The sequence below is a fragment of the Oncorhynchus mykiss genome, chromosome 4 (genome assembly GCF_013265735.2).
Source record: "Oncorhynchus mykiss isolate Arlee chromosome 4, USDA_OmykA_1.1, whole genome shotgun sequence".
Lineage (NCBI taxonomy): Eukaryota > Metazoa > Chordata > Actinopteri > Salmoniformes > Salmonidae > Oncorhynchus > Oncorhynchus mykiss.
Window position 1 is genome coordinate 44,560,867 of NC_048568.1, and position 25,405 is coordinate 44,586,271.

The 25,405-nt window shown below is 41.0% G+C and overlaps 1 protein-coding gene across 2 annotated transcripts in view; it reads left to right on the forward strand.

Annotated features, from left to right (window-relative positions):
* nbas (NBAS subunit of NRZ tethering complex) overlaps positions 1-25,405 on the forward strand; it is a 299,089-nt gene that overhangs the window by 159,551 nt on the left and 114,133 nt on the right. For both annotated transcript variants that reach the window (XM_036976424.1, XM_036976425.1), the window contains 3 exons: positions 11,322-11,445; positions 17,862-17,938; positions 18,040-18,177. In XM_036976424.1, the coding sequence (XP_036832319.1) occupies positions 11,322-11,445; positions 17,862-17,938; positions 18,040-18,177 (339 nt within the window). The remainder of the gene's footprint in view (positions 1-11,321; positions 11,446-17,861; positions 17,939-18,039; positions 18,178-25,405) is intronic.

Below are 25,405 nucleotides of genomic sequence, written 5' to 3' on the forward strand. Positions count from 1 at the left end.
CTCACTACTCATAAAGCACCCTGGGATCACTCACTACTCATAGAGCACCCTGGGATCACTCACTACTCATAAAGCACACTGGGATCACTCACTGCTCATAAAGCACCCTGGGATCACTCACTACTCATAAAACACCCTGGGATCACTCACTACTCATAAAGCACCATGGGATCACTCACTGCTCATAAAGCACCCTGGGATCACTCACTGCTCATAAAGCACCCTGGGATCACTCACTACTCATAAAGCACCCTGGGATCACTCACTACTCATAAAGCACCCTGGGATCACTCACTACTCATAAAGCACCATGGGATCACTCACTGCTCATAAAGCACCCTGGGATCACTCACTGCTCATAAAGCACCCTGGGATCACTCACTACTCATAAAGCACCCTGGGATCACTCACTACTCATAAAGCACCCTGGGATCACTCACTATTCATAAAACACCCTGGGATCACTCACTACTCATAGAGCACCCTGGGATCACTCACTACTCATAGAGCACCCTGGGATCACTCACTACTCATAAAGCACCCTGGGATCACTCACTACTCATAAAGCATCCTGGGATCACTCACTATTCATAAAGCACCCCGGGATCACTCACTACTCATAAAGCATCCTGGGATCACTCACTATTCATAAAGCACCCCGGGATCACTCACTACTCATAAAACACCCTGGGATCACTCACTACTCATAAAACACCCTGGGATCACTCACTACTCATAAAGCACCCTGGGATCACTCACTATTCATAAAGCACCCCGGGATCACTCACTACTCATAAAGCACCCTGGGATCACTCACTATTCATAAAACACCCTGGGATCACTCACTACTCATAGAGCACCCTGGGATCACTCACTACTCATAAAGCACCCTGGGATCACTACTCACTACTCATAAAGCACCCTGGGATCACTCACTACTCATAAAGCACCATGGGATCACTACTCACTACTCATAGAGCACCCTGGGATCACTCACTACTCATAAAGCATCCTGGGATCACTCACTACTCATAAAGCACCCTGGGATCACTCACTACTCATAAAGCACCCTGGGATCACTCACTACTCATAAAGCACCCTGGGATCACTCACTACTCATAAAGCACCCTGGGATCACTCACTACTCATAAAGCACCCTGGGATCACTCACTACTCATAAAGCACCCTGGGATCACTCACTATTCATAAAACACACTGGGATCACTCACTACTCATAAAGCACCCTGGGATCACTCACTACTCATAAAGCACCATGGGATCACTACTCACTACTCATAAAGCACCATGGGATCACTACTCACTACTCATAAAGCACCCTGGGATCACTCACTACTCATAAAGCACCATGGGATCACTACTCACTACTCATAAAGCACCATGGGATCACTACTCACTACTCATAAAGCACCCTGGGATCACTCACTACTCATAAAGCACCATGGGATCACTACTCACTACTCATAAAGCACCCTGGGATCACTACTCACTACTCATAAAGCACCCTGGGATCACTACTCACTACTCATAAAGCACCCTGGGATCACTCACTACTCATAGAGCACCCTGGGATCACTCACTACTCATAAAACACCCTAGGGTCACTCACTACTCATAAAAACCCTGGGATCACTCACTGCTCATAAAGCACCCTGAGATCACTCACTACTCATAAACCACCCTGGGATCACTCACTGCTCATAAAGCACCCTGGGATCACTCACTGCTCATAAAGCAAATGTACAACTTTTAATATTCAAAAACCGCCCAGTTTTACTGTGATAAATACTGTGATATAATTTTTGGCCATATCGCCCAGCCCTAGGCTAGAGCTGCCTCTTTCTACGAGACAGTAACCCGGACGCTAATAACATCCTGCTATGCTTCAAGACGAACCATCAAACAGGCAGTGTCAATACAGTCTGTCCTGTCTGTCCTGTCTTCCCTATATGTCCTGTCTGTCATGTCTTCCCTATATGTCTGTCTGTCTGTCCTGTCTTCCCTGTCTGTCCTGTCTTCCCTATATGTCATGTCTTCCCTGTCTGTCATGTCTGTCCTGTCTGTCCTGTCTTCCCTATATGTCATGTCTCTCCTGTCTTCCCTGTCTGTCCTGTCTTCCCTATATGCCCTGTCTGTCCTGTCTGTCCTGTCTGCCCTGTCTGCCCTGTCTGCCCTGTCTGCCCTGTCTGCCCTGTCTGTCCTGTCTTCCCTGTCTGTCTGCCCTGTCTGTCCTGTCTTCCCTATATGTCATGCCTGTCCTGTATGTCCTGTCTTCCCTATATGTCCTGTCTGTCCTGTCTTCCCTATATGTCCTGTCTTCCCTATATGTCCTGTCTGTCCTGTCTGTCCTGTCTTCCCTGTCTGTCCTGTCTTCCCTATATGTCCTGTATGTCCTGTCTGTATGTCCTGTCTTCCCTATATGTCCTGTATGTCCTGTCTTCCCTATATGTCCTGTATGTCCTGTCCTGTCTGTCTTGTCCTGTCTCTGTCCTGTCTGTATGTCCTGTCTCTGTCCTGTCTGTCTGTCCTGTCCTGTCTGTCTGTCTGTCTTGTTGTTCCTCTTTATACACTGAGTATGGTTACATGCTATAATACGATTATTAAGTCAGATGAATATAATAGTTTGATTTAAACGTTCACTTGCTGTGCAAGAATAACGATTTCCCTAACAATCCTGAAATCAGGCTACCCGAGGGGACTTCGGCAATCAATTTAAGTTATACCACAGCGCCAGTGTTATTTATGTGAAGCATATTTTATTCTGAATTCAGACATATAAAGTTTCTATGTGGGAACTATTTTTAATTCTTAATTTTCCTAACTGTTTTCTGAACTTTTGTCACAAAACAAAAAGGGAACTCCGTCTGCTCGAGCCACAATAGACCGCTGTAACTCTGAAGGCGGTTACATAATAATCACAAAGATGGCTCAGAAAACCAGGTGTTTTAATATGTTTACTTCCAGTATCACCTTACGCAGATTAAGATGTTTTCATGACTAATGCTCTGCCTACTGCCAGCATCAGTTTGACCTCTAATGATTAGTAACCGTAGTAACCGAGGCCTAAGCTGATCAAATGTCTGGTTTATATACTGAACAATAGTATATATATTATACTGTACTGAATAGTATATATATTATACTATACTGAACAATAATATATATATTATACTGTACTGAACAATAGTATATATATTATACTATACTGAACAATAGTATATATATTATACTATACTGAACAATAGTATATATATTATATTATACTGAATAGTATATATATTATACTATACTGAACAATAGTATGTATATTATACTATACTGAACAATAGTATGTATATTATACTATACTGAACAATAGTATATATATTATACTATACTGAACAATAGTATATATATTATACTATACTGAACAATAGTATATATATTATACTATACTGAACAATAGTATATATATTATACTATACTGAACAATAGTATGTATATTATACTATACTGAACAATAGTATATATATTATACTATACTGAACAATAATATGTATATTATACTATACTGAACAATAGTATGTATATTATACTATACTGAACAATAGTATATATATTATACTATACTGAACAATAGTATGTATATTATACTATACTGAACAATAGTATGTATATTATACTATACTGAACAATAGTATATATATTATACTATACTGAACAATAGTATATATATTATATTATACTGAATAGTATATATATTATACTATACTGAACAATAGTATATATATTATACTATACTGAACAATAGTATATATATTATACTATACTGAACAATAGTATATATATTATATTATACTGAATAGTATATATATTATACTATACTGAACAATAGTATGTATATTATACTATACTGAACAATAGTATATATATTATATTATACTGAATAGTATATATATTATACTATACTGAACAATAGTATGTATATTATACTATACTGAACAATAGTATATATATTATACTATACTGAACAATAGTATGTATATTATACTATACTGAACAATAGTATGTATATTATACTATACTGAACAATAGTATGTATATTATACTATACTGAACAATAGTATGTATATTATACTATACTGAACAATAGTATATATATTATACTATACTGAACAATAGTATGTATATTATACTATACTGAACAATAGTATATATATTATATTATACTGAACAATAGTATATATATTATACTATACTGAACAATAGTATGTATATTATACTATACTGAACAATAGTATATATATTATACTATACTGAACAATAGTATGTATATTATACTATACTGAACAATAGTATATATATTATATTATACTGAACAATAGTATATATATTATACTATACTGAACAATAGTATATATATTATACTATACTGAACAATAGTATGTATATTATACTATACTGAACAATAATATATATATTATACTATACTGAACAATAGTATGTATATTATACTATACTGAACAATAGTATGTATATTATACTATACTGAACAATAGTATATATATTATACTATACTGAACAATAGTATATATATTATACTATACTGAACAATAGTATGTATATTATACTATACTGAACAATAATATATATATTATACTATACTGAACAATAGTATATATATTATACTATACTGAACAATAGTATATATATTATACTATACTGAACAATAGTATGTATATTATACTATACTGAACAATAGTATGTATATTATACTATACTGAACAATAGTATATATATTATACTATACTGAACAATAGTATATATATTATACTATACTGAACAATAGTATATATATTATATTATACTGAATAGTATATATATTATACTATACTGAACAATAGTATGTATATTATACTATACTGAACAATAGTATGTATATTATACTATACTGAACAATAGTATGTATATTATACTATACTGAACAATAGTATGTATATTATACTATACTGAACAATAGTATGTATATTATACTATACTGAACAATAGTATGTATATTATACTATACTGAACAATAGTATGTATATTATACTATACTGAACAATAGTATGTATATTATACTATACTGAACAATAATATATATATTATACTATACTGAACAATAGTATATATATTATACTATACTGAACAATAGTATGTATATTATACTATACTGAACAATAGTATATATATTATACTATACTGAACAATAGTATGTATATTATACTATACTGAACAATAGTATGTATATTATACTATACTGAACAATAGTATGTATATTATACTATACTGAACAATAGTATGTATATTATACTATACTGAACAATAGTATGTATATTATACTATACTGAACAATAGTATGTATATTATACTATACTGAACAATAATATATATATTATACTATACTGAACAATAGTATATATATTATACTATACTGAACAATAGTATATATATTATACTATACTGAACAATAGTATATATATTATACTATACTGAACAATAGTATGTATATTATACTATACTGAACAATAGTATATATATTATACTATACTGAACAATAGTATATATATTATACTATACTGAACAATAGTATATATATTATACTGTACTGAACAATAGTATATATATTATATTATACTGAATAGTATATATATTATACTATACTGAACAATAGTATGTATATTATACTATACTGAACAATAGTATATATATTATACTATACTGAACAATAGTATGTATATTATACTATACTGAACAATAGTATGTATATTATACTATACTGAACAATAGTATGTATATTATACTATACTGAACAATAGTATGTATATTATACTATACTGAACAATAGTATGTATATTATACTATACTGAACAATAGTATGTATATTATACTATACTGAACAATAATATATATATTATACTATACTGAACAATAGTATATATATTATACTATACTGAACAATAGTATATATATTATACTATACTGAACAATAGTATATATATTATACTATACTGAACAATAGTATGTATATTATACTATACTGAACAATAGTATATATATTATACTATACTGAACAATAGTATATATATTATACTATACTGAACAATAGTATATATATTATACTGTACTGAACAATAGTATATATATTATATTATACTGAATAGTATATATATTATACTATACTGAACAATAGTATGTATATTATACTATACTGAACAATAGTATATATATTATACTATACTGAACAATAGTATGTATATTATACTATACTGAACAATAGTATGTATATTATACTATACTGAACAATAGTATGTATATTATACTATACTGAACAATAGTATGTATATTATACTATACTGAACAATAGTATGTATATTATACTATACTGAACAATAGTATGTATATTATACTATACTGAACAATAGTATATATATTATACTATACTGAACAATAGTATGTATATTATACTATACTGAACAATAGTATATATATTATACTATACTGAACAATAGTATATATATTATACTATACTGAACAATAGTATATATATTATACTATACTGAACAATAGTATATATATTATACTATACTGAACAATAGTATGTATATTATACTATACTGAACAATAATATATATATTATACTATACTGAACAATAGTATATATATTATACTATACTGAACAATAGTATATATATTATACTATACTGAACAATAGTATATATATTATACTGTACTGAACAATAGTATATATATTATATTATACTGAATAGTATATATATTATACTATACTGAACAATAGTATGTATATTATACTATACTGAACAATAGTATATATATTATACTATACTGAACAATAGTATGTATATTATACTATACTGAACAATAGTATGTATATTATACTATACTGAACAATAGTATGTATATTATACTATACTGAACAATAGTATGTATATTATACTGTACTGAATAGTATATATATTATACTATACTGAACAATAGTATATATATTATACTATACTGAACAATAGTATATATATTATACTGTACTGAACAATAGTATATATATTATATTATACTGAATAGTATATATATTATACTATACTGAACAATAGTATGTATATTATACTATACTGAACAATAGTATATATATTATACTGTACTGAACAATAGTATATATATTATATTATACTGAATAGTATATATATTATACTATACTGAACAATAGTATGTATATTATACTATACTGAACAATAGTATATATATTATACTGTACTGAACAATAGTATATATATTATATTATACTGAATAGTATATATATTATACTATACTGAACAATAGTATGTATATTATACTATACTGAACAATAGTATATGTATTATACTGTACTGAACAATAGTATATATATTATATTATACTGAATAGTATATATATTATACTATACTGAACAATAGTATATATATTATACTGTACTGAACAATAGTATATATATTATATTATACTGAATAGTATATATATTATACTATACTGAACAATAGTATATATATTATACTATACTGAACAATAGTATATATATTATACTATACTGAACAATAGTATGTATATATATATATATGTATATATATATATATATATATATATATATATATATATATATATATATATATATTATACTGTACTGAACAATAGTATATATATTATACTGTACTGAATAGTATATATATTATACTATACTGAACAATAGTATGTATATTATACTATACTGAACAATAGTATGTATATTATACTATACTGAACAATAGTATGTATATTATACTGTACTGAACAATAGTGTATGTGTATATATATATATATATATATATATATATATATATATATATATTATACTGTACTGAACAATAGTATATATATTATACTGTACTGAACAATAGTATATATATTATACTGTACTGAACAATAGTATATATATATATTATACTGTACTGAACAATAGTATATATATTATACTATACTGAACAATAGTATATATATTATATTATACTGAATAGTATATATATTATACTATACTGAACAATAGTATATATATTATACTATACTGAACAATAGTATATATATTATACTATACTGAACAATAGTATGTGTATATATATATATATATATATATATATATATATATATATATATATATATATATATATATATATATATTATACTATACTGAACAATAGTATGTATATTATACTATACTGAACAATAGTATGTATATTATACTATACTGAACAATAATATATAAATGCAACATGTAAAGTGTTGGTCCTGTGTTTCATGAGCTGAATGAAATAAAGCAGATGTTATTGGTCACATGGTTAGCAGATGTTATTGGTCAGATGGTTAGCAGATGTTATTGGTCACATGGTTAGCAGATGTTATTGGTCAGATGGTTAGCAGATGTTATTGGTCACATGGTTAGCAGATGTTATTGGTCACATGGTTAGCAGATGTTATTGGTCACATGGTTAGCAGATGTTATTGGTCAGATGGTTAGCAGATGTTATTGGTCACATGGTTAGCAGATGTTATTGGTCACATGGTTAGCAGATGTTATTGGTCAGATGGTTAGCAGATGTTATTGGTCAGATGGTTAGCAAATGTTATTGGTCACATGGTTAGCAGATGTTATTGGTCACATGGTTAGCAGATGTTATTGGTCACATGGTTAGTAGATGTTATTGGTCACATGGTTAGCAGATGTTATTGGTCACATGGTTAGTAGATGTTATTGGTCACATGGTTAGTAGATGTTATTGGTCACATGGTTAGCAGATGTTATTGGTCACATGGTTAGTAGATGTTATTGGTCACATGGTTAGTAGATGTTATTGGTCACATGGTTAGCAGATGTTATTGGTCACATGGTTAGCAGATGTTATTGGTCACATGGTTAGCATATGGTATTGGTCACATGGTTAGCAGATGTTATTGGTCACATGGTTAGCAGATGTTATTGGTCACATGGTTAGCAGATGTTATTGGTCACATGGTTAGCAGATGTTATTGGTCACGTGGTTAGCAGATGTTATTGGTCACATGGTTAGCAGATGTTATTGGTCACATGGTTAGCAGATGTTATTGGTCACGTGGTTAGCAGATGTTATTGGTCACCTGGTTAGCAGATGTTATTGGTCACATGGTTAGTAGATGTTATTGGTCACATGGTTAGCAGATGTTATTGGTCACGTGGTTAGCAGATGTTATTGGTCACATGGTTAGCAGATGGTATTGGTCACATGGTTAGCAGATGGTATTGGTCACATGGTTAGCAGATGTTATTGGTCACATGGTTAGCAGATGTTATTGGTCACATGGTTAGTAGATGTTATTGGTCACATGGTTAGCAGATGTTATTGGTCACATGGTTAGTAGATGTTATTGGTCACATGGTTAGCAGATGTTATTGGTCACATGGTTAGCAGATGTTATTGGTCACATGGTTAGTAGATGTTATTGGTCACATGGTTAGCAGATGTTATTGGTCACATGGTTAGCAGATGTTATTGGTCACATGGTTAGTAGATGTTATTGGTCACATGGTTAGCAGATGTTATTGGTCACATGGTTAGCAGATGTTATTGGTCACATGGTTAGCAGATGTTATTGGTCACATGGTTAGCAGATGTTATTGGTCACATGGTTAGCAGATGTTATTGGTCACATGGTTAGCAGATGTTATTGGTCACATGGTTAGTAGATGTTATTGGTCACATGGTTAGCAGATGTTATTGGTCACATGGTTAGCAGATGTTATTGGTCACATGGTTAGTAGATGTTATTGGTCACATGGTTAGCAGATGTTATTGGTCACATGGTTAGCAGATGTTATTGGTCACATGGTTAGCAGATGTTATTGGTCAGATGGTTAGCCGATGTTATTGGTCACATGGTTAGCAGATGTTATTGGTCAGATGGTTAGCAGATGTTATTGGTCAGATGGTTAACAGATGTTATTGGTCAGATGGTTAACAGATGTTATTGGTCACATGGTTAGTAGATGTTATTGGTCACATGGTTAGCAGATGTTATTGGTCAGATGGTTAGCAGATGTTATTGGTCAGATGGTTAGCAGATGTTATTGGTCACATGGTTAGTAGATGTTATTGGTCACATGGTTAGCAGATGTTATTGGTCACATGGTTAGCAGATGTTATTGGTCAGATGGTTAGCAGATGTTATTGGTCACATGGTTAGCAGATGTTATTGGTCACATGGTTAGCAGATGTTATTGGTCACATGGTTAGCAGATGTTATTGGTCAGATGGTTAGCAGATGTTATTGGTCACATGGTTAGCAGATGTTATTGGTCACATGGTTAGCAGATGTTATTGGTCAGATGGTTAGCAGATGTTATTGGTCAGATGGTTAGCAAATGTTATTGGTCACATGGTTAGCAGATGTTATTGGTCAGATGGTTAGCAGATGTTATTGGTCAGATGGTTAGCAGATGTTATTGGTCACATACACATGGTTAACAGATGTTATTGGTCAGATGGTTAGCAGATGTTATTGGTCAGATGGTTAGCAGATGTTATTGGTCAGATGGTTAGCAGATGTTATTGGTCAGATGGTTAACAGATGTTATTGGTCACATGGTTAGTAGATGTTATTGGTCACATGGTTAGCAGATGTTATTGGTCAGATGGTTAGCAGATGTTATTGGTCAGATGGTTAGCAGATGTTATTGGTCAGATGGTTAACAGATGTTATTGGTCACATGGTTAGCAGATGTTATTGGTCACATGGTTAGCAGATGGTATTGGTCACATGGTTAGCAGATGGTATTGGTCACATGGTTAGCAGATGGTATTGGTCACATGGTTAGCAGATGTTATTGGTCACATGGTTAGCAGATGTTATTGGTCACATGGTTAGCAGAGGGAGTGTGCCATTGGCATGCTAACTGCAACAATGTCCACCAGAACTGTTAAATGTTCATTTCTCAACCATATGCTGCCAACCGGTTAACCGCCCTCATGTGTAACCACGCCAACCCAGGACATCCACATCCGGGCTTCTTGTTGGATTGTCTGGGGGGGGGGTTCTGAGGGGTATTTATTTCTGTAATGAAGCCAGTTTGTGGGGAAAAACTCATTCTGATTGGCTAGGCTCCCCAGTGGGTGGGCCTATGGCCTGGCTGCCAGGTGGGTGGGCCTATGGCCTGGCTGCCAGGTGGGTGGGCCTTTGGCCTGGCTGCCAGGTGGGTGGGCCCATTCTAAACCTCTTGTCTCTCTCAGAGTGAAGATATGTATGGGTCGTATGATGCCGTACCTCAGGAGCAGTTTGCTGAGGTTCTACTGCGGACTGGGAAGCTGGCTGAGACCAAGACAGAGGGACAGACCCTGTTCCCTGCCACAGAGGGTAATACGCAAACACACACTGAGGGAGGGAGGGAGAGAAAAAACACCACTAAACTCAACCCATATTTTTGTTTTATTTTCCCTTGTGTACTTTAACTATTTGCACATCGTTACAACACTGTATATAGACATAATATGACACATGAAATGTTTATTATTTTGGTACTTTTGTGAGTGTAATGTTCACTGTTAATTTGTATTGTTTATTTACATTTTGTTTATATATTTCACTTGCTTTGGTAATGTAAACATATGTTTCCCATGGCAATAAAGCCCGAGGGAGGGACTGTTCTAGTACCCTCGCCAATTAATTGATAAATATGTTGAAGAGGGTGGGGCTTAAGCTGCATCCCTGTCTCACCCCACGGCCTTGTGGGAAGAATTTTTTTTTGTTGCCATTTTTAACCGCACACTTGTTTGTGTACATGGATGCTATAATGTCGTATGTTTCCCCCTGAAAACCACTTTCCATCAGTTTGTATAGCAGACCCTCATGCCAAATTGAGTCAAACATTTTTTAAATCAACAAAGCATGAGAAGACTTTGCCTTTGTTTTGGTTTGTTTGTTTGTCAATTAGGGTGTGCAGGGTGAATACATGGTCTGTGGTACAGTAATTTGGTAAAAAGCCAATTTGACATTTGCTCAGTACATTGTTTTCGCTGAGGAAATTGACAAGTCTGCTGTTAATGATAATGCAGAGGATTTCCCCAAGGTTGCTGTTGACCCATATCCCCCAGTAGTTATTGGGGTCAAATTTGGTTCCACATATTGGGGAAGATGCCAGAGCTAAGGATGATGTTAAAGAGTTTTAGTATAGCCAATTGGAATTTGTGGTCTGTATATTTTATCATTTCATTAAGGATATCATCAACACCACAGGCCTTTCTGGGTTGGAGGGTTTGCATTTTGTCCTGTAACTCATTCAATGTGATTGGAGAATCCAGTGTGTTCTGGAATCCAGTGTGTTCTGGAATCCAGTGGGTTCTGGAATCCAGTGTGTTCTGGAATCCAGTGTGTTCTGGAATCCAGTGTGTTCTGGAATCCAGTGTGTTCTGGAATCCAGTGTGTTCTGGAATCCAGTGTGTTCTGGAATCCAGTGTGTTCTGGAATCCAGTGTGTTCTGGAATCCAGTGGGTTCTGGAATCCAGTGGGTTCTGGTCTTTAATAGTTGATTCTTAGATGTGTTGTTTATTTTGTATATATTTTTGCTCTTTATTCTTTGTTAAAGGGCTAAAAAGATTGGAGAAGTGGTTTATCCAAACATCTCCGTTTTAGATCATTATTTGTTGTTTGTTTCGAGTTTTCCAATTTTCCCAGAAATGGTTAGATTCGATGGTTTCTTCTGAGCTGATTTCTGACGTGCTGTTTTTCCGTAGTTTATTTTTGTATTGATTTAGTGATTCTCCATAGTGAAGGAGTAGACTCAATTTTTAGATTTGATAGGGAAGCTGAGAGGTCAAATATACTGTTTAGATGTTCTACCTTCACTATTACAGTGAAACCTTTAGTCCAGGACATTGTCTAGAAGGGATTGAATTTGTTGTTGCTTAATGGTTTTTTGGTAGATTTCCACACTACTCTCCTTCACTCTATAGCATTTCTTAATATTACTGAGTTCCTTTGGCTTTAATGCCTCATGACTGAGTATTGCTCTTTTCAAATAGAGTGATTTTGCTTATGTTGTCGTTGGTTGTGCCTAGGGGGGCATATGGGGGAGGGAATGCTGTCACCTCCAGGCAGGTGTTTGTCCCCCTGTGTGCTGAGGGTGTCAGGTTCTTGTCCAGTTCTGGCATTTAGGTTGCCACAGACTAGTACATGTCCCTGGGTCTGGAAATGATTGATTTTCCCCTTCAGGATGGAGAAGCTGTCTTAATTAAAGTGTGGGGTTTCTAGTGGGGGGATATAGGTAGCACTCAGGAGGACATCATTTACATTCAAACGGCTCTCCTGTGAAGTCGTGACTTGCGACATACGCCTAGTTTCCTGAATCGGGTAACATATCTTGCTGTCTGATATGGGGGAGGCCTATATAGTGTGTGGTCAGGGTTTGGGGGGGTATTAGCTGATTGGGGTGTGGCTGGGGATGCTGTGGTCTGGGTGTAGGTCCTCTGGGCGTGGGTTCTCTCGGTGCAGGTCCTTCAGGAGGAGGTCTTGCAGGTCTGGGAGGGTCTCCAGCTGGTCTGGGTTGGGTGCCCGTTGCTCTGTTGCTCCTGTGTGAGGTGCTGGGGCTGTGGTTGAGGGTGACGTCCTTCAGGGTCCTGGCAAAAAGTTGGGATTGCTGTCTTGTAGAGGTGGACCTGGTCATAGAGGCTGTTCTAGTCCAGGGTGGACCTGGTCATAGAGGCTGTTCTAGTCCAGGGTGGACCTGGTCATAGAGGCTGTTCTAGTCCAGGGTGGACCTGGTCATAGAGGCTGTTCTAGTCCAGGGTGGACCTGGTCATAGAGGCTGTTCTAGTCCAGGGTGGACCTGGTCATAGAGCCTGTTCTAGTCCAGGGTGGACCTGGTCATAGAGGCTTTTCTAGTCCAGGGTGGACCTGGTCATAGAGGCTGTTCTAGTCCAGGGTGGACCTGGTCATAGAGGCTGTTCTAGTCCACGGTGGACCTGGTCATAGAGGCTGTTCTAGTCCACGGTGGACCTGGTCATAGAGGCTGTTCTAGTCCAGGGTGAACCTGGTTATAGAGGCTGTTCTAGTCCAGGGTGGACCTGGTCATAGAGGCTGTTTTAGTCCAGGGTGGACCTGGTCATAGAGGCTGTTCTTGTCCAGGGTGGACCTGGTTATAGAGGCTGTTCTAGTCCAGGGTGGACCTGGTCATAGAGGCTGTTCTAGTCCAGGGTGGACCTGGTCATAGAGGCTGTTCTAGTCCAGGGTGGAGTGGTGGACCTGGTCATAGAGGCTGTTCTAGTCCAGGGTGGAGTGGTGGGAAACGCTTGCATTCACCAGCTGTATGGTGGCAGGGAGAAAGTGTTTTGATGGCAGAGTTCAGCTTTAGTCCCTCTCTCTCTTGGTAGAGTTCAGCTTTAGTCCCTCCTCCTCCTCTCTCTTGGTAGAGTTCAGCATTAGTCCCTCCTCCTCCTCTCTCTTGGTAGAGTTCAGCTTTAGTCCCTCCTCCTCCTCTCTCTTGGTAGAGTTCAGCTTTAGTCCCTCCTCCTCCTCTCTCTTGTTAGAGTTCAGCTTTAGTCCCTCCTCCTCCTCTCTCTTGGTAGAGTTCAGCTTTAGTCCCTCCTCCTCCTCTCTCTTGTTAGAGTTCAGCTTTAGTCCCTCCTCCTCCTCTCTCTTGGTAGAGTTCAGCTTTAGTCCCTCCTCCTCCTCTCTCTTGGTAGAGTTCAGCTTTAGTCCCTCCTCCTCTCTCTTGGTAGAGTTCAGCTTTGCTCTCTCGCTGTCTCGTTCTCTCTCTCTGTCTCGTTCTCTCTCTCTCTCTCGTTCTCGCTCGCTCTCTCTCTCGCTCATTCTCTCGCTCGTTCTCTCGCTCTCGATCTCTCGCCCTATCACATAGTGCTTGAGGTACTTTAAGCACTTAATTTTGGAAATTCAAGTACTGGATTATCTTGAAAACCAGACATTATCTCAAGTTGGTACTTCAAAAGTACTTGATTTATAATGAGGAGAACAGAAAACGATCGAATATGTTCATATGAAAAATGTATTGTAGCAGACTACTGAGTTTTATTTCCCCACGTGTTTCGCTCTCTTGTTGTCGCTCATTCTACCCACAATGCCACTCAGGTACAGAACTGACTGATTAGGTACCGCCAAATATTCCATTGGGAGCTGAAATGCCGGGCAAATGTGGATCCTGTCTGGCAGGATGTTGATGTTTATGAATGGGTTTTACCCAACCAGGGATGTAGTGGAAAGGAAATGTGGATCCTGTCTGGCAGGATATTGATGTTTATGAATGGGTTTTACCCAACCAGGGATGTAGTGGAAAGGAAATGTGGATCCTGTCTGGCAGGATATTGATGTTTATGAATGGGTTTTACCCAACCAGGGATGTAGTGGAAAGGAAATGTGGATCCTGTCTGGCAGGATATTGATGTTTATGAATGGGTTTTACCCAACCAGGGATGTAGTGGAAAGGAAATGGCTTTTACTCACTGTTTTATTTTGTTAATGATAGTTTAGCCACTAATTATTGCATTCCCGGTGTTCATCTCTCTCTCGATGGTAGCGTTCAGCTTTAGTTCCTCCTCCTCCTCCTCTCTCTTGGTAGAGTTCAGCTTTAGTCCCTCCTCCTCTCTCTTGGTAGAGTTCAGCTTTAGTCCCTCCTCCTCCTCTCTCTTGGTAGAGTTCAGCTTTAGTCCCTCCTTCTCCTCTCTTGGTAGAGTTCAGCTTTAGTCCCTCCTCCTCCTCTCTCTTGGTAGAGTTCAGCTTTAGTCCCTCCTCCTCTCTCTTGATGGTAGAGTTCAGCTTTAGTCCCTCCTCCTCCTCTCTCTCTTGATGGTAGCGTTCAGCTTTAGTCCCTCCTCTCTCTTGATGGTTGAGTTCAGCTTTAGTCCCTCCTCCTCCTCTCTCTTGATGGTAGAGTTCAGCTTTAGTCCCTCCTCCTCTCTCTCTCTCTCTCTTGATGGTAGAGTTCAGCTTTAGTCCCTCCTCTCTCTCTTGATGGTAGAGTTCAGCTTTAGTCCCTCCTCTCTCTTGATGGTAGAGTTCAGCTTTAGTCCCTTCTCTGTCTCTTGATGGTAGAGTTCAGCTTTAGTCCCTCCTCTCTCTTGATGGTCGAGTTCAGCTTTAGTCCCTCCTCTCTCTTGATGGTAGAGTTCAGCTTTAGTCCCTCCTCCTCCCCCCTCTCTCTCTTGATGGTAGAGTTCAGCTTTAGGCCCTCCTCCTCCCCTCTCTCTCTCTTGATGGTAGAGTTCAGCTTTAGTCCCTCTCTCTCTCTCTTGACGGTAGAGTTCAGCTTTAGTCCGTCTCTCTCTCTCTTGATGGTAGAGTTCAGCTTTAGTCCCTCCTCTCTCTTGATGGTAGAGTTCAGCTTTAGTCCCTCCTCTCTCTCTTGATGGTAGAGTTCAGCTTTAGTCCCTCCTCTCTTGATGGGAGAGTTCAGCTTTAGTCCCTCCTCCTCTCTCTCTCTCTCTTGATGGTAGAGTTCAGCTTTAGTCCCTACTCTGTCTCTTGATGGTAGAGTTCAGCTTTAGTCCCTCCTCTCTCTTGATGGTAGAGTTCAGCTTTAGTCCCTCCTCTCTCTTGATGGTAGAGTTCAGCTTTAGTCCCTCCTCCTCCCCCCTCTCTCTCTTGATGGTAGAGTTCAGCTTTAGGCCCTCCTCCTCCCCTCTCTCTCTCTTGATGGTAGAGTTCCGCTTTAGTCCCTCTCTCTCTCTCTTGATGGTAGAGTTCAGCTTTAGTCCCTCCTCTCTCGATGGTAGAGTTCAGCTTTAGTCCCTCCTCCTCCCCCATCTCTCTCTCTCTTGGTAGAGTTCAGCTTTAGTCCCTCTCTCTCTTGATGGTAGAGTTCAGCTTTAGTCCCTCCTCTCTCTCTTGATGGTAGAGTTCAGATTTAGTCCCTCCTCTCTTTTGATGGTAGAGTTCAGCTTTAGTCCCTCCTCCTCCCCTCTCTCTCTTGATGGTAGAGTTCAGCTTTAGTCCCTCCCCCTCCCCTCTCTCTCTCTCTTGATGGTCGAGTTCAGCTTTAGTCCCTTCTCTCTCTCTTGATGGAAGAGTTCAGCTTTAGTCCCTCCTCTCTCTCTCTCTCTCTCTTGATGGTAGAGTTCAGCTTTAGTCCCTCCTCCTCTCCTCTCTCTCTCGATGGTAGAGTTCAGCTTTAGTCCCTCCTCCTCCCCCCTCTCTCTCTTGGTAGAGTTCAGCTTTAGTCCCTCTCTCTCTTGATGGTAGAGTTCAGCTTTAGTCCCTCCTCTCTCTCTCTCTCTCTCTTGATGGTAGAGTTCAGCTTTAGTCCCTCCTCCTCTCCTCTCTCTCTCGATGGTAGAGTTCAGCTTTAGTCCCTCCTCCTCCCCCCTCTCTCTCTCTTGGTAGAGTTCAGCTTTAGTCCCTCTCTCTCTTGATGGTAGAGTTCAGCTTTAGTCCCTCCTCTCTCTCTTGATGGTAGAGTTCAGATTTAGTCCCTCCTCTCTCTTGATGGTAGAGTTCAGCTTTAGTCCCTCCTCCTCCCCTCTCTCTCTCGATGGTAGAGTTCAGCTTTAGTCCCTCCTCCTCCCCTCTCTCTCTCTTGATGGCAGAGTTCAGCTTTAGTCGCTCCTCTCGCTCCCTCTCTCCTTCCCACCGATCCCCATCTCCTCCACACTCTCTCTCAATTTAATGTCAGTTGTAAGGTCTTTATTGGCATGGGAAACATGAAATGTTAACATTTCTAAAGCAAGTGAAGTCCCCCCAATCTTTCTCAGGTCAATTCAAGGGGCTTTATTGGCATGGGAAACATATGTTAACGTTTCCTGTCTCTCTCTCTCTCTCTCTCTCAGTATTGCTGCAGCTGGCCAGTGATGCCTTTCCCAGAGACATGACCCTGTCTCTGGCCTATCTCCTGGCCCTGCCGCAGGTAACACACACGCTCTGCTCTCTGATTGGTCAGTTACATTCATCCGTATGCTGACCTCTTTTCACCTGTATACTCCTCCCCGGTACCCCCCCCCCCCTCAGGTCCTGGATGCTAACAGGTGTTTTGAGATGCAGTCCCACTCGGCCCTGTCCCTGCAGCTAGCAGCCTACTACTATAGTCTACAGATCTACAACCACCTGGTCCCATGCCTCAAGGCCAACACACACACACTCTACAGGGTGAGTACACGGTGTGTTTCAGGTGTGTGTAGTGCAGCCTACTACTATAGTCTACAGATCTACAACCACCTGGTCCCATGCCTCAAGGCCAACACACACACTCTCTACAGGGTGAGTACACGGTGTGTTTGAGGTGTGTTTGAGGTGTGTTTGAGGTGTGTTTGAGCTGTGTTTGAGCTGTGTTTGAGCTGTGTGTAGTTCAGCCTACTACTATAGCCATAGGTGTGGTGTCTAATGAGCTAAGCTTCCCAAAACGTTCAATAGAACCTACGGGGTTCTACGTTGTTGATAGTGTCGTATTAAACGGACCTACGGGGTTCTACGTTGTTGATAGTGTCGTAGGAAACGGACCTACGGGGTTCTACGTTGTTGATAGTGTCGTATTAAACGGACCTACGGGGTTCTACGTTGTTGATAGTGTCGTATTAAACGGACCTACGGGGTTCTACGTTGTTGATAGTGTCGTATGAAACGGACCTACGGGGTTCTACGTTGTTGATAGTGTTGTAGGAAACGGACCTACGGGGTTCTACGTTGTTGATAGTGTCGTATTAAACGGACCTACGGGGTTCTACGTTGTTGATAGTGTCGTATGAAACGGACCTACGGGGTTCTACGTTGTTGATAGTGTCGTATTAAACGGACCTACGGGGTTCTACGTTGTTGATAGTGTCGTATTAAACGGACCTACGGGGTTCTACGTTGTTGATAGTGTCGTATTAAACGGACCTACGGGGTTCTACGTTGTTGATAGTGTCGTATGAAACGGACCTACGGGGTTCTACGTTGTTGATAGTGTCGTATGAAATGGACCTACGGGGTTCTACGTTGTTGATAGTGTCGTATTAAACGGACCTACGGGGTTCTACGTTGTTGATAGTGTTGTAGGAAACGGACCTACGGGGTTCTACGTTGTTGATAGTGTCGTAGGAAACGGACCTACGGGGTTCTACGTTGTTGATAGTGTCGTATGAAACGGACCTACGGGGTTCTACGTTGTTGATAGTGTCGTAGGAAACGGACCTACGGGGTTCTACGTTGTTGATAGTGTCGTATGAAACGGACCTACGGGGTTCTACGTTGTTGATAGTGTCGTATGAAACGGACCTACGGGGTTCTACGTTGTTGACAGTGTCGTATGAAATGGACCTACGGGGTTCTACGTTGTTGATAGTGTCGTATGAAATGGACCTACGGGGTTCTACGTTGTTGATAGTGTCGTATGAAATGGACCTACGGGGTTCTACGTTGTTGATAGTGTTGTAGGAAACGGACCTAGAAGGTTCTACGTTGTTGATAGTGTCGTATGAAACGGACCTACGGGGTTCTACGTTGTTGACAGTGTTGTAGGAAACGGACCTAGAAGGTTCTACGTTGTTGATACTGTCGTATTAAACGGTACTATGGGGTTCTACATTGTTGATTGTTGATAGCTGCAGGCAGAACAGTTGAAACTGGAGCAGCAGCACGGCCAGGTGTACTGGGGACAGCTAGGAGTCATCAGGTCAGGTAGTCCTGAGGGATGTTCCTATGGCTCATGTCCTGAGAGAGAGAGGACTGGATAATACAGGAGAAGTACTCCTGATATAACAAACTGACCCTATGCCCCCCAACACATAAACTATTGCAGCATAAATACTGGAGGCTGAGACAGGAGGGGACGGGAGACACTGTGGCCCCATCCGAGGACACCCCCGGACAGGGCCAAACAGGCAGGATATAACCCCACCCACTTTGCCAAAGCACCGCCCCCACACCACTAGAGGGATATCTTCAACCACCCCATGTTTCATTGAAATGTACAGCTGTGTGTCATCCGCATAGCAGTGAAAGTTAACATTGTTTCCAAATGACATCACCAAGAGGTAAAATATATAGTGAAAAGAATAGTGGTCCTAAAACGGAACCTTGAGGAACACCGAAATCTACAGTTGATTTGTCAGAGGACAAACCATCCACAGAGACAAACTGATATCTTTCCGACAGATAAGATCTAAACCAGGCCAGAACTTGTCCCTGTAGATCAATTAGGGTTTCCAATCTCTCCAAAAGAATGTGGTGATCGATGGTATCAAAAGCAGCACTAAGGTCTAGGAGCACGAGGACAGATGCAGAGCCTCGGTCTGATGCCATTAAAAGGTAATTTACCACCTTCACAAGTGCCGTCTCAGTGCTATGATGGGGTCTAAAACCAGACTGAAGCATTTCGTATACATTGTTTGTCTTCAGGAAGGCAGTGAGTTGCTGCGCAACAGCCTTTTCTAAAATTTTTGAGAGGAATGGAAGATTCGATATAGGCCGATAGTTTTTTATATTTTCTGGGTCAAGGTGTTGCTTTTTCAAGAGAGGCTTTATTACTGCCACTTTTAGTGAGTTTGGTACACATCCGGTGGATAGAGAGCCGTTTATGTTCAACATAGGAGGGCCAAGCACAGGAAGAAGCTCTTTCAGTAGTTTAGTTGGAATAGGGTCCAGTATGCAGCTTGAAGGTTTAGAGGCCATGATTATTTTCCTCATTGTGTTGAGAGACATAGTACTAAAACACTTGAGCATCTCTCTTGATCCTAGGTCCTGGCAGAGTTGTGCAGACTCAGGACAACTGAGCTTTGGAGAAATACGCAGATTTAAAGAGGAGTCCATAATTAGCTTTCTAATGATCATGATCTTTTCCTCAAAGAAGTGTATGAATTCATCACTGCTGATGTGAAAGCTGTCCTCTCTTGGGGAATACTGCTTTTTAGTTAGCTTTGCGACAGTATCAAAAATAAATGTTGGATTCTTCTTATCATCCACTTTCCGTCCTCTTCTCAACTCCTCAATTTTGACTGAATTTATCAGGTTGTTTATCAGTGGTATTCTGTGGTGGTAGGGGTTGTTTATCAGTGGTATTCTGTGGTGGTAGGGGTTGTTTATCAGTGGTATTCTGTGGTGGTAGGGGTTGTTATCAGTGGTATTCTGTGGTGGTAGGGGTTGTTATCAGTGGTGTTCTGTGGTGGTGGGGGTTGTTGTTTATCAGTGGTATTCTGTGGTGGTAGGGGTTGTTATCAGTGGTGTTCTGTGGTGGTAGGGGTTGTTGTTTATCAGTGGTATTCTGTGTTGGTAGGGGTTGTTTATCAGTGGTATTCTGTGGTGTTGGGGGTTGTTGTTTATCAGTGGTATTCTGTGGTGGTAGGGGTTGTTTATCAGTGGTATTCTGTGGTGGTAGGGGTTGTTTATCAGTGTTATTCTGTGGTGGTAGGGGTTGTTGTTGATCAGTGGTATTCTGTGGTGGTAGGGGTTGTTATCAGTGGTATTCTGTGGTGGTAGGGGTTGTTATCAGTGGTATTCTGTGGTGGTAGGGGTTGTTGTTTATCAGTGGTATTCTGTGTTGGTAGGGGTTGTTTATCAGTGGTATTCTGTGGTGTTGGGGGTTGTTGTTTATCAGTGGTATTCTGTGGTGGTAGGGGTTGTTTATCAGTGGTATTCTGTGGTGGTAGGGGTTGTTTATCAGTGTTATTCTGTGGTGGTAGGGGTTGTTGTTGATCAGTGGTATTCTGTGGTGGTAGGGGTTGTTATCAGTGGTATTCTGTGGTGGTAGGGGTTGTTATCAGTGGTATTCTGTGGTGGTAGGGGTTGTTTATCAGTGGTATTCTGTGATGGTAGGGGTTGTTATCAGTGGTATTCTGTGGTGTAGGGGTTGTTTATCAGTGGTATTCTGTGATGGTAGGGGTTGTTTATCAGTGGTATTCTGTTGTGGTAGGGCTTGCCAGTTCTTTGTTCTGTTCTTAAGCTGCTCCTTCTTGATGATACATGATTGTCTTTACTGTGGCACACACTGGCGTGCACACAGACACGCTGGCACTCACACACTGGCACTCACACACTGGCACGCTGCACTTTCTCTGTCTCTCACTCACTGTCTCTCGCTCTCTCTTTCTCTCTCTCTCTCTTTCTCTCTCTCTCTCTCTCTCTCTCTTTCTCTCTCTCTCTCTTTCTCTCTCTCTCTCTCACTGTCTCTCTCTCTCTCTCTCTCTCACTGTCTCTCTCTCTCTCTCTCTCTCTAGTCTCTCTCTCTCAATTCAATTCAAGGGCTTTATTGGCATGGGAAACATGTGTTAACATTGCCAAAGCAAGTGAGGTAGATACTATATAAAAGTGAAATAAACAATACAAATTAATAGTGAACATTACACATAGAGAGGTTTCAAAACAATAAAGACATTACAAATGTCATATTATATATATATATATACTGCTCAAAAAAATAAAGGGAACACTTAAACAACACAATGTAACTCAGGACCACAACCCACTACTGGGAGAGAACAGGACCCAGTAGTGGGTTGTGGTCCTGTTCCCTCCCAGTAGTGGGTTGTGGTCCTGTTCCCTCCCAGTAGTGGGTTGTGATCCTGTTCCCTCCCAGTAGTGGGTTGTGATCCTGTTCCCTCCCAGTAGTGGGTTGTGGGCCTGTTCCCTCCCAGTAGTGGGTTGTGGTCCTGTTCCCTCCCAGTAGTGGGTTGTGATCCTGTTCCCTCCCAGTAGTGGGTTGTGGGCCTGTTCCCTCCCAGTAGTGGGTTGTGGTCCTGTTCCCAGTAGTGGGTTGTGGTCCTGTTCCCTCCCAGTAGTGGGTTGTGGTCCTGTTCCCTGTAGTGGGTTGTGATCCTGTTCCCTCCCAGTAGTGGGTTGTGGTCCTGTTCCCTCCCAGTAGTGGGTTGTGGTCCTGTTCCCTCCCATTAGTGGGTTGTGGTCCTGTTCTCTCCCAGTAGTGGGTTGTGGTCCTGTTCTCTCCCAGTAGTGGGTTGTGGTCCTGTTCCCAGTAGTGGGTTGTGGTCCTGTTCCCTCCCAGTAGTGGGTTGTGATCCTGTTCCCTCCCTGTAGTGGGTTGTGGTCCTGTTCCCTCCCAGTAGTGGGTTGTGGTCCTGTTCCCTCCCAGTAGTGGGTTGTGATCCTGTTCCCTCCCTGTAGTGGGTTGTGGTCCTGTTCCCTCCCAGTAGTGGGTTGTGGTCCTGTTCCCTCCCAGTAGTGGCTTGTGGTCCTGTTCCCTGTAGTGTTTTGTGGTCCTGTTCCCTCCCAGTAGTGGGTTGTGGTCCTGTTCCCTCCCAGTAGTGGGTTGTGGTCCTGTTCCCTCCCAGTAGTGGGTTGTGATCCTGTTCCCTCCCAGTAGTAGTGGGTTGTGGTCCTGTTCCCTCCCAGTAGTGGGTTGTGGGCCTGTTCCCTCCCAGTAGTGGGTTGTGGTCCTGTTCCCAGTAGTGGGTTGTGGTCCTGTTCCCTACCAGTAGTGGGTTTTGGTCCTGTTCCCTCCCAGTAGTGGGTTGTGGTCCTGTTCCCTCCCAGTAGTGGGTTGTGATCCTGTTCCCAGTAGTGAGTTGTGGTCCTGTTCCCTGTAGTGGGTTGTGGTCCTGTTCCCTCCCAGTAGTGGGTTGTGGTCCTGTTCCCTACCAGTAGTGGGTTGTGGTCCTGTTCCCTCCCAGTAGTGGGTTGTGATCCTGTTCCCTCCCTGTAGTGGGTTGTGGTCCTGTTCCCTCCCAGTAGTGGGTTGTGGTCCTGTTCCCTCCCAGTAGTGGGTTGTGATCCTGTTCCCTCCCAGTAGTGGGTTGTGGGCCTGTTCCCTCCCAGTAGTGGGTTGTGGTCCTGTTCCCAGTAGTGGGTTGTGGTCCTGTTCCCTCCCAGTAGTGGGTTGTGGTCCTGTTCCCTGTAGTGGGTTGTGATCCTGTTCCCTCCCAGTAGTGGGTTGTGGTCCTGTTCCCTCCCAGTAGTGGGTTGTGGTCCTGTTCCCTCCCATTAGTGGGTTGTGGTCCTGTTCTCTCCCAGTAGTGGGTTGTGGTCCTGTTCTCTCCCAGTAGTGGGTTGTGGTCCTGTTCTCTCCCAGTAGTGGGTTGTGGTCCTGTTCCCTCCCAGTAGTGGGTTGTGATCCTGTTCCCTCCCTGTAGTGGGTTGTGGTCCTGTTCCCTCCCAGTAGTGGGTTGTGGTCCTGTTCCCTCCCAGTAGTGGGTTGTGATCCTGTTCCCTCCCTGTAGTGGGTTGTGGTCCTGTTCCCTCCCAGTAGTGGGTTGTGGTCCTGTTCCCTCCCAGTAGTGGCTTGTGGTCCTGTTCCCTGTAGTGTTTTGTGGTCCTGTTCCCTCCCAGTAGTGGGTTGTGGTCCTTTTCCCTCCCAGTAGTGGGTTGTGGTCCTGTTCCCTCCCAGTAGTGGGTTGTGATCCTGTTCCCTCCCAGTAGTAGTGGGTTGTGGTCCTGTTCCCTCCCAGTAGTGGGTTGTGGGCCTGTTCCCTCCCAGTAGTGGGTTGTGGTCCTGTTCCCAGTAGTGGGTTGTGGTCCTGTTCCCTACCAGTAGTGGGTTTTGGTCCTGTTCCCTCCCAGTAGTGGGTTGTGGTCCTGTTCCCTCCCAGTAGTGGGTTGTGATCCTGTTCCCAGTAGTGAGTTGTGGTCCTGTTCCCTGTAGTGGGTTGTGGTCCTGTTCCCTCCCAGTAGTGGGTTGTGGTCCTGTTCCCTACCAGTAGTGGGTTGTGGTCCTGTTCCCTCCCAGTAGTGGGTTGTGGTCCTGTTCCCTCCCAGTAGTGGGTTGTGATCCTGTTCCCAGTAGTGAGTTGTGGTCCTGTTCCCTGTAGTGGGTTGTGGTCCTGTTCCCTCCCAGTAGTGGGTTGTGGTCCTGTTCCCTCCCAGTAGTGGGTTGTGATCCTGTTCCCTCCCAGTAGTGGGTTGTGGGGTTGTGATCCTGTTCCCAGTAGTGGGTTGTGGTCCTGTTCCCTCCCAGTAATGGGTTGTGATCCTGTTCCCAGTAGTGGGTTGTGGTCCTGTTCCCTCCCAGTAGTGGGTTGTGGTCCTGTTCCCTCCCAGTAGTGGGTTGTGGTCCTGTTCCCTACCAGTAGTGGGTTGTGGTCCTGTTCCCTCCCAGTAGTGGGTTGTGGTCCTGTTCCCTCCCAGTAGTGGGTTGTGATCCTGTTCCCAGTAGTGAGTTGTGGTCCTGTTCCCTGTAGTGGGTTGTGGTCCTGTTCCCTCCCAGTAGTGGGTTGTGGTCCTGTTCCCTCCCAGTAGTGGGTTGTGATCCTGTTCCCTCCCAGTAGTGGGTTGTGGGGTTGTGATCCTGTTCCCAGTAGTGGGTTGTGGTCCTGTTCCCTCCCAGTAATGGGTTGTGATCCTGTTCCCAGTAGTGGGTTGTGGTCCTGTTCCCTCCCAGTAGTGGGTTGTGGTCCTGTTCCCTCCCAGTAGTGGGTTGTGGTCCTGTTCCCTCCCAGTAGTGGGTTGTGGTCCT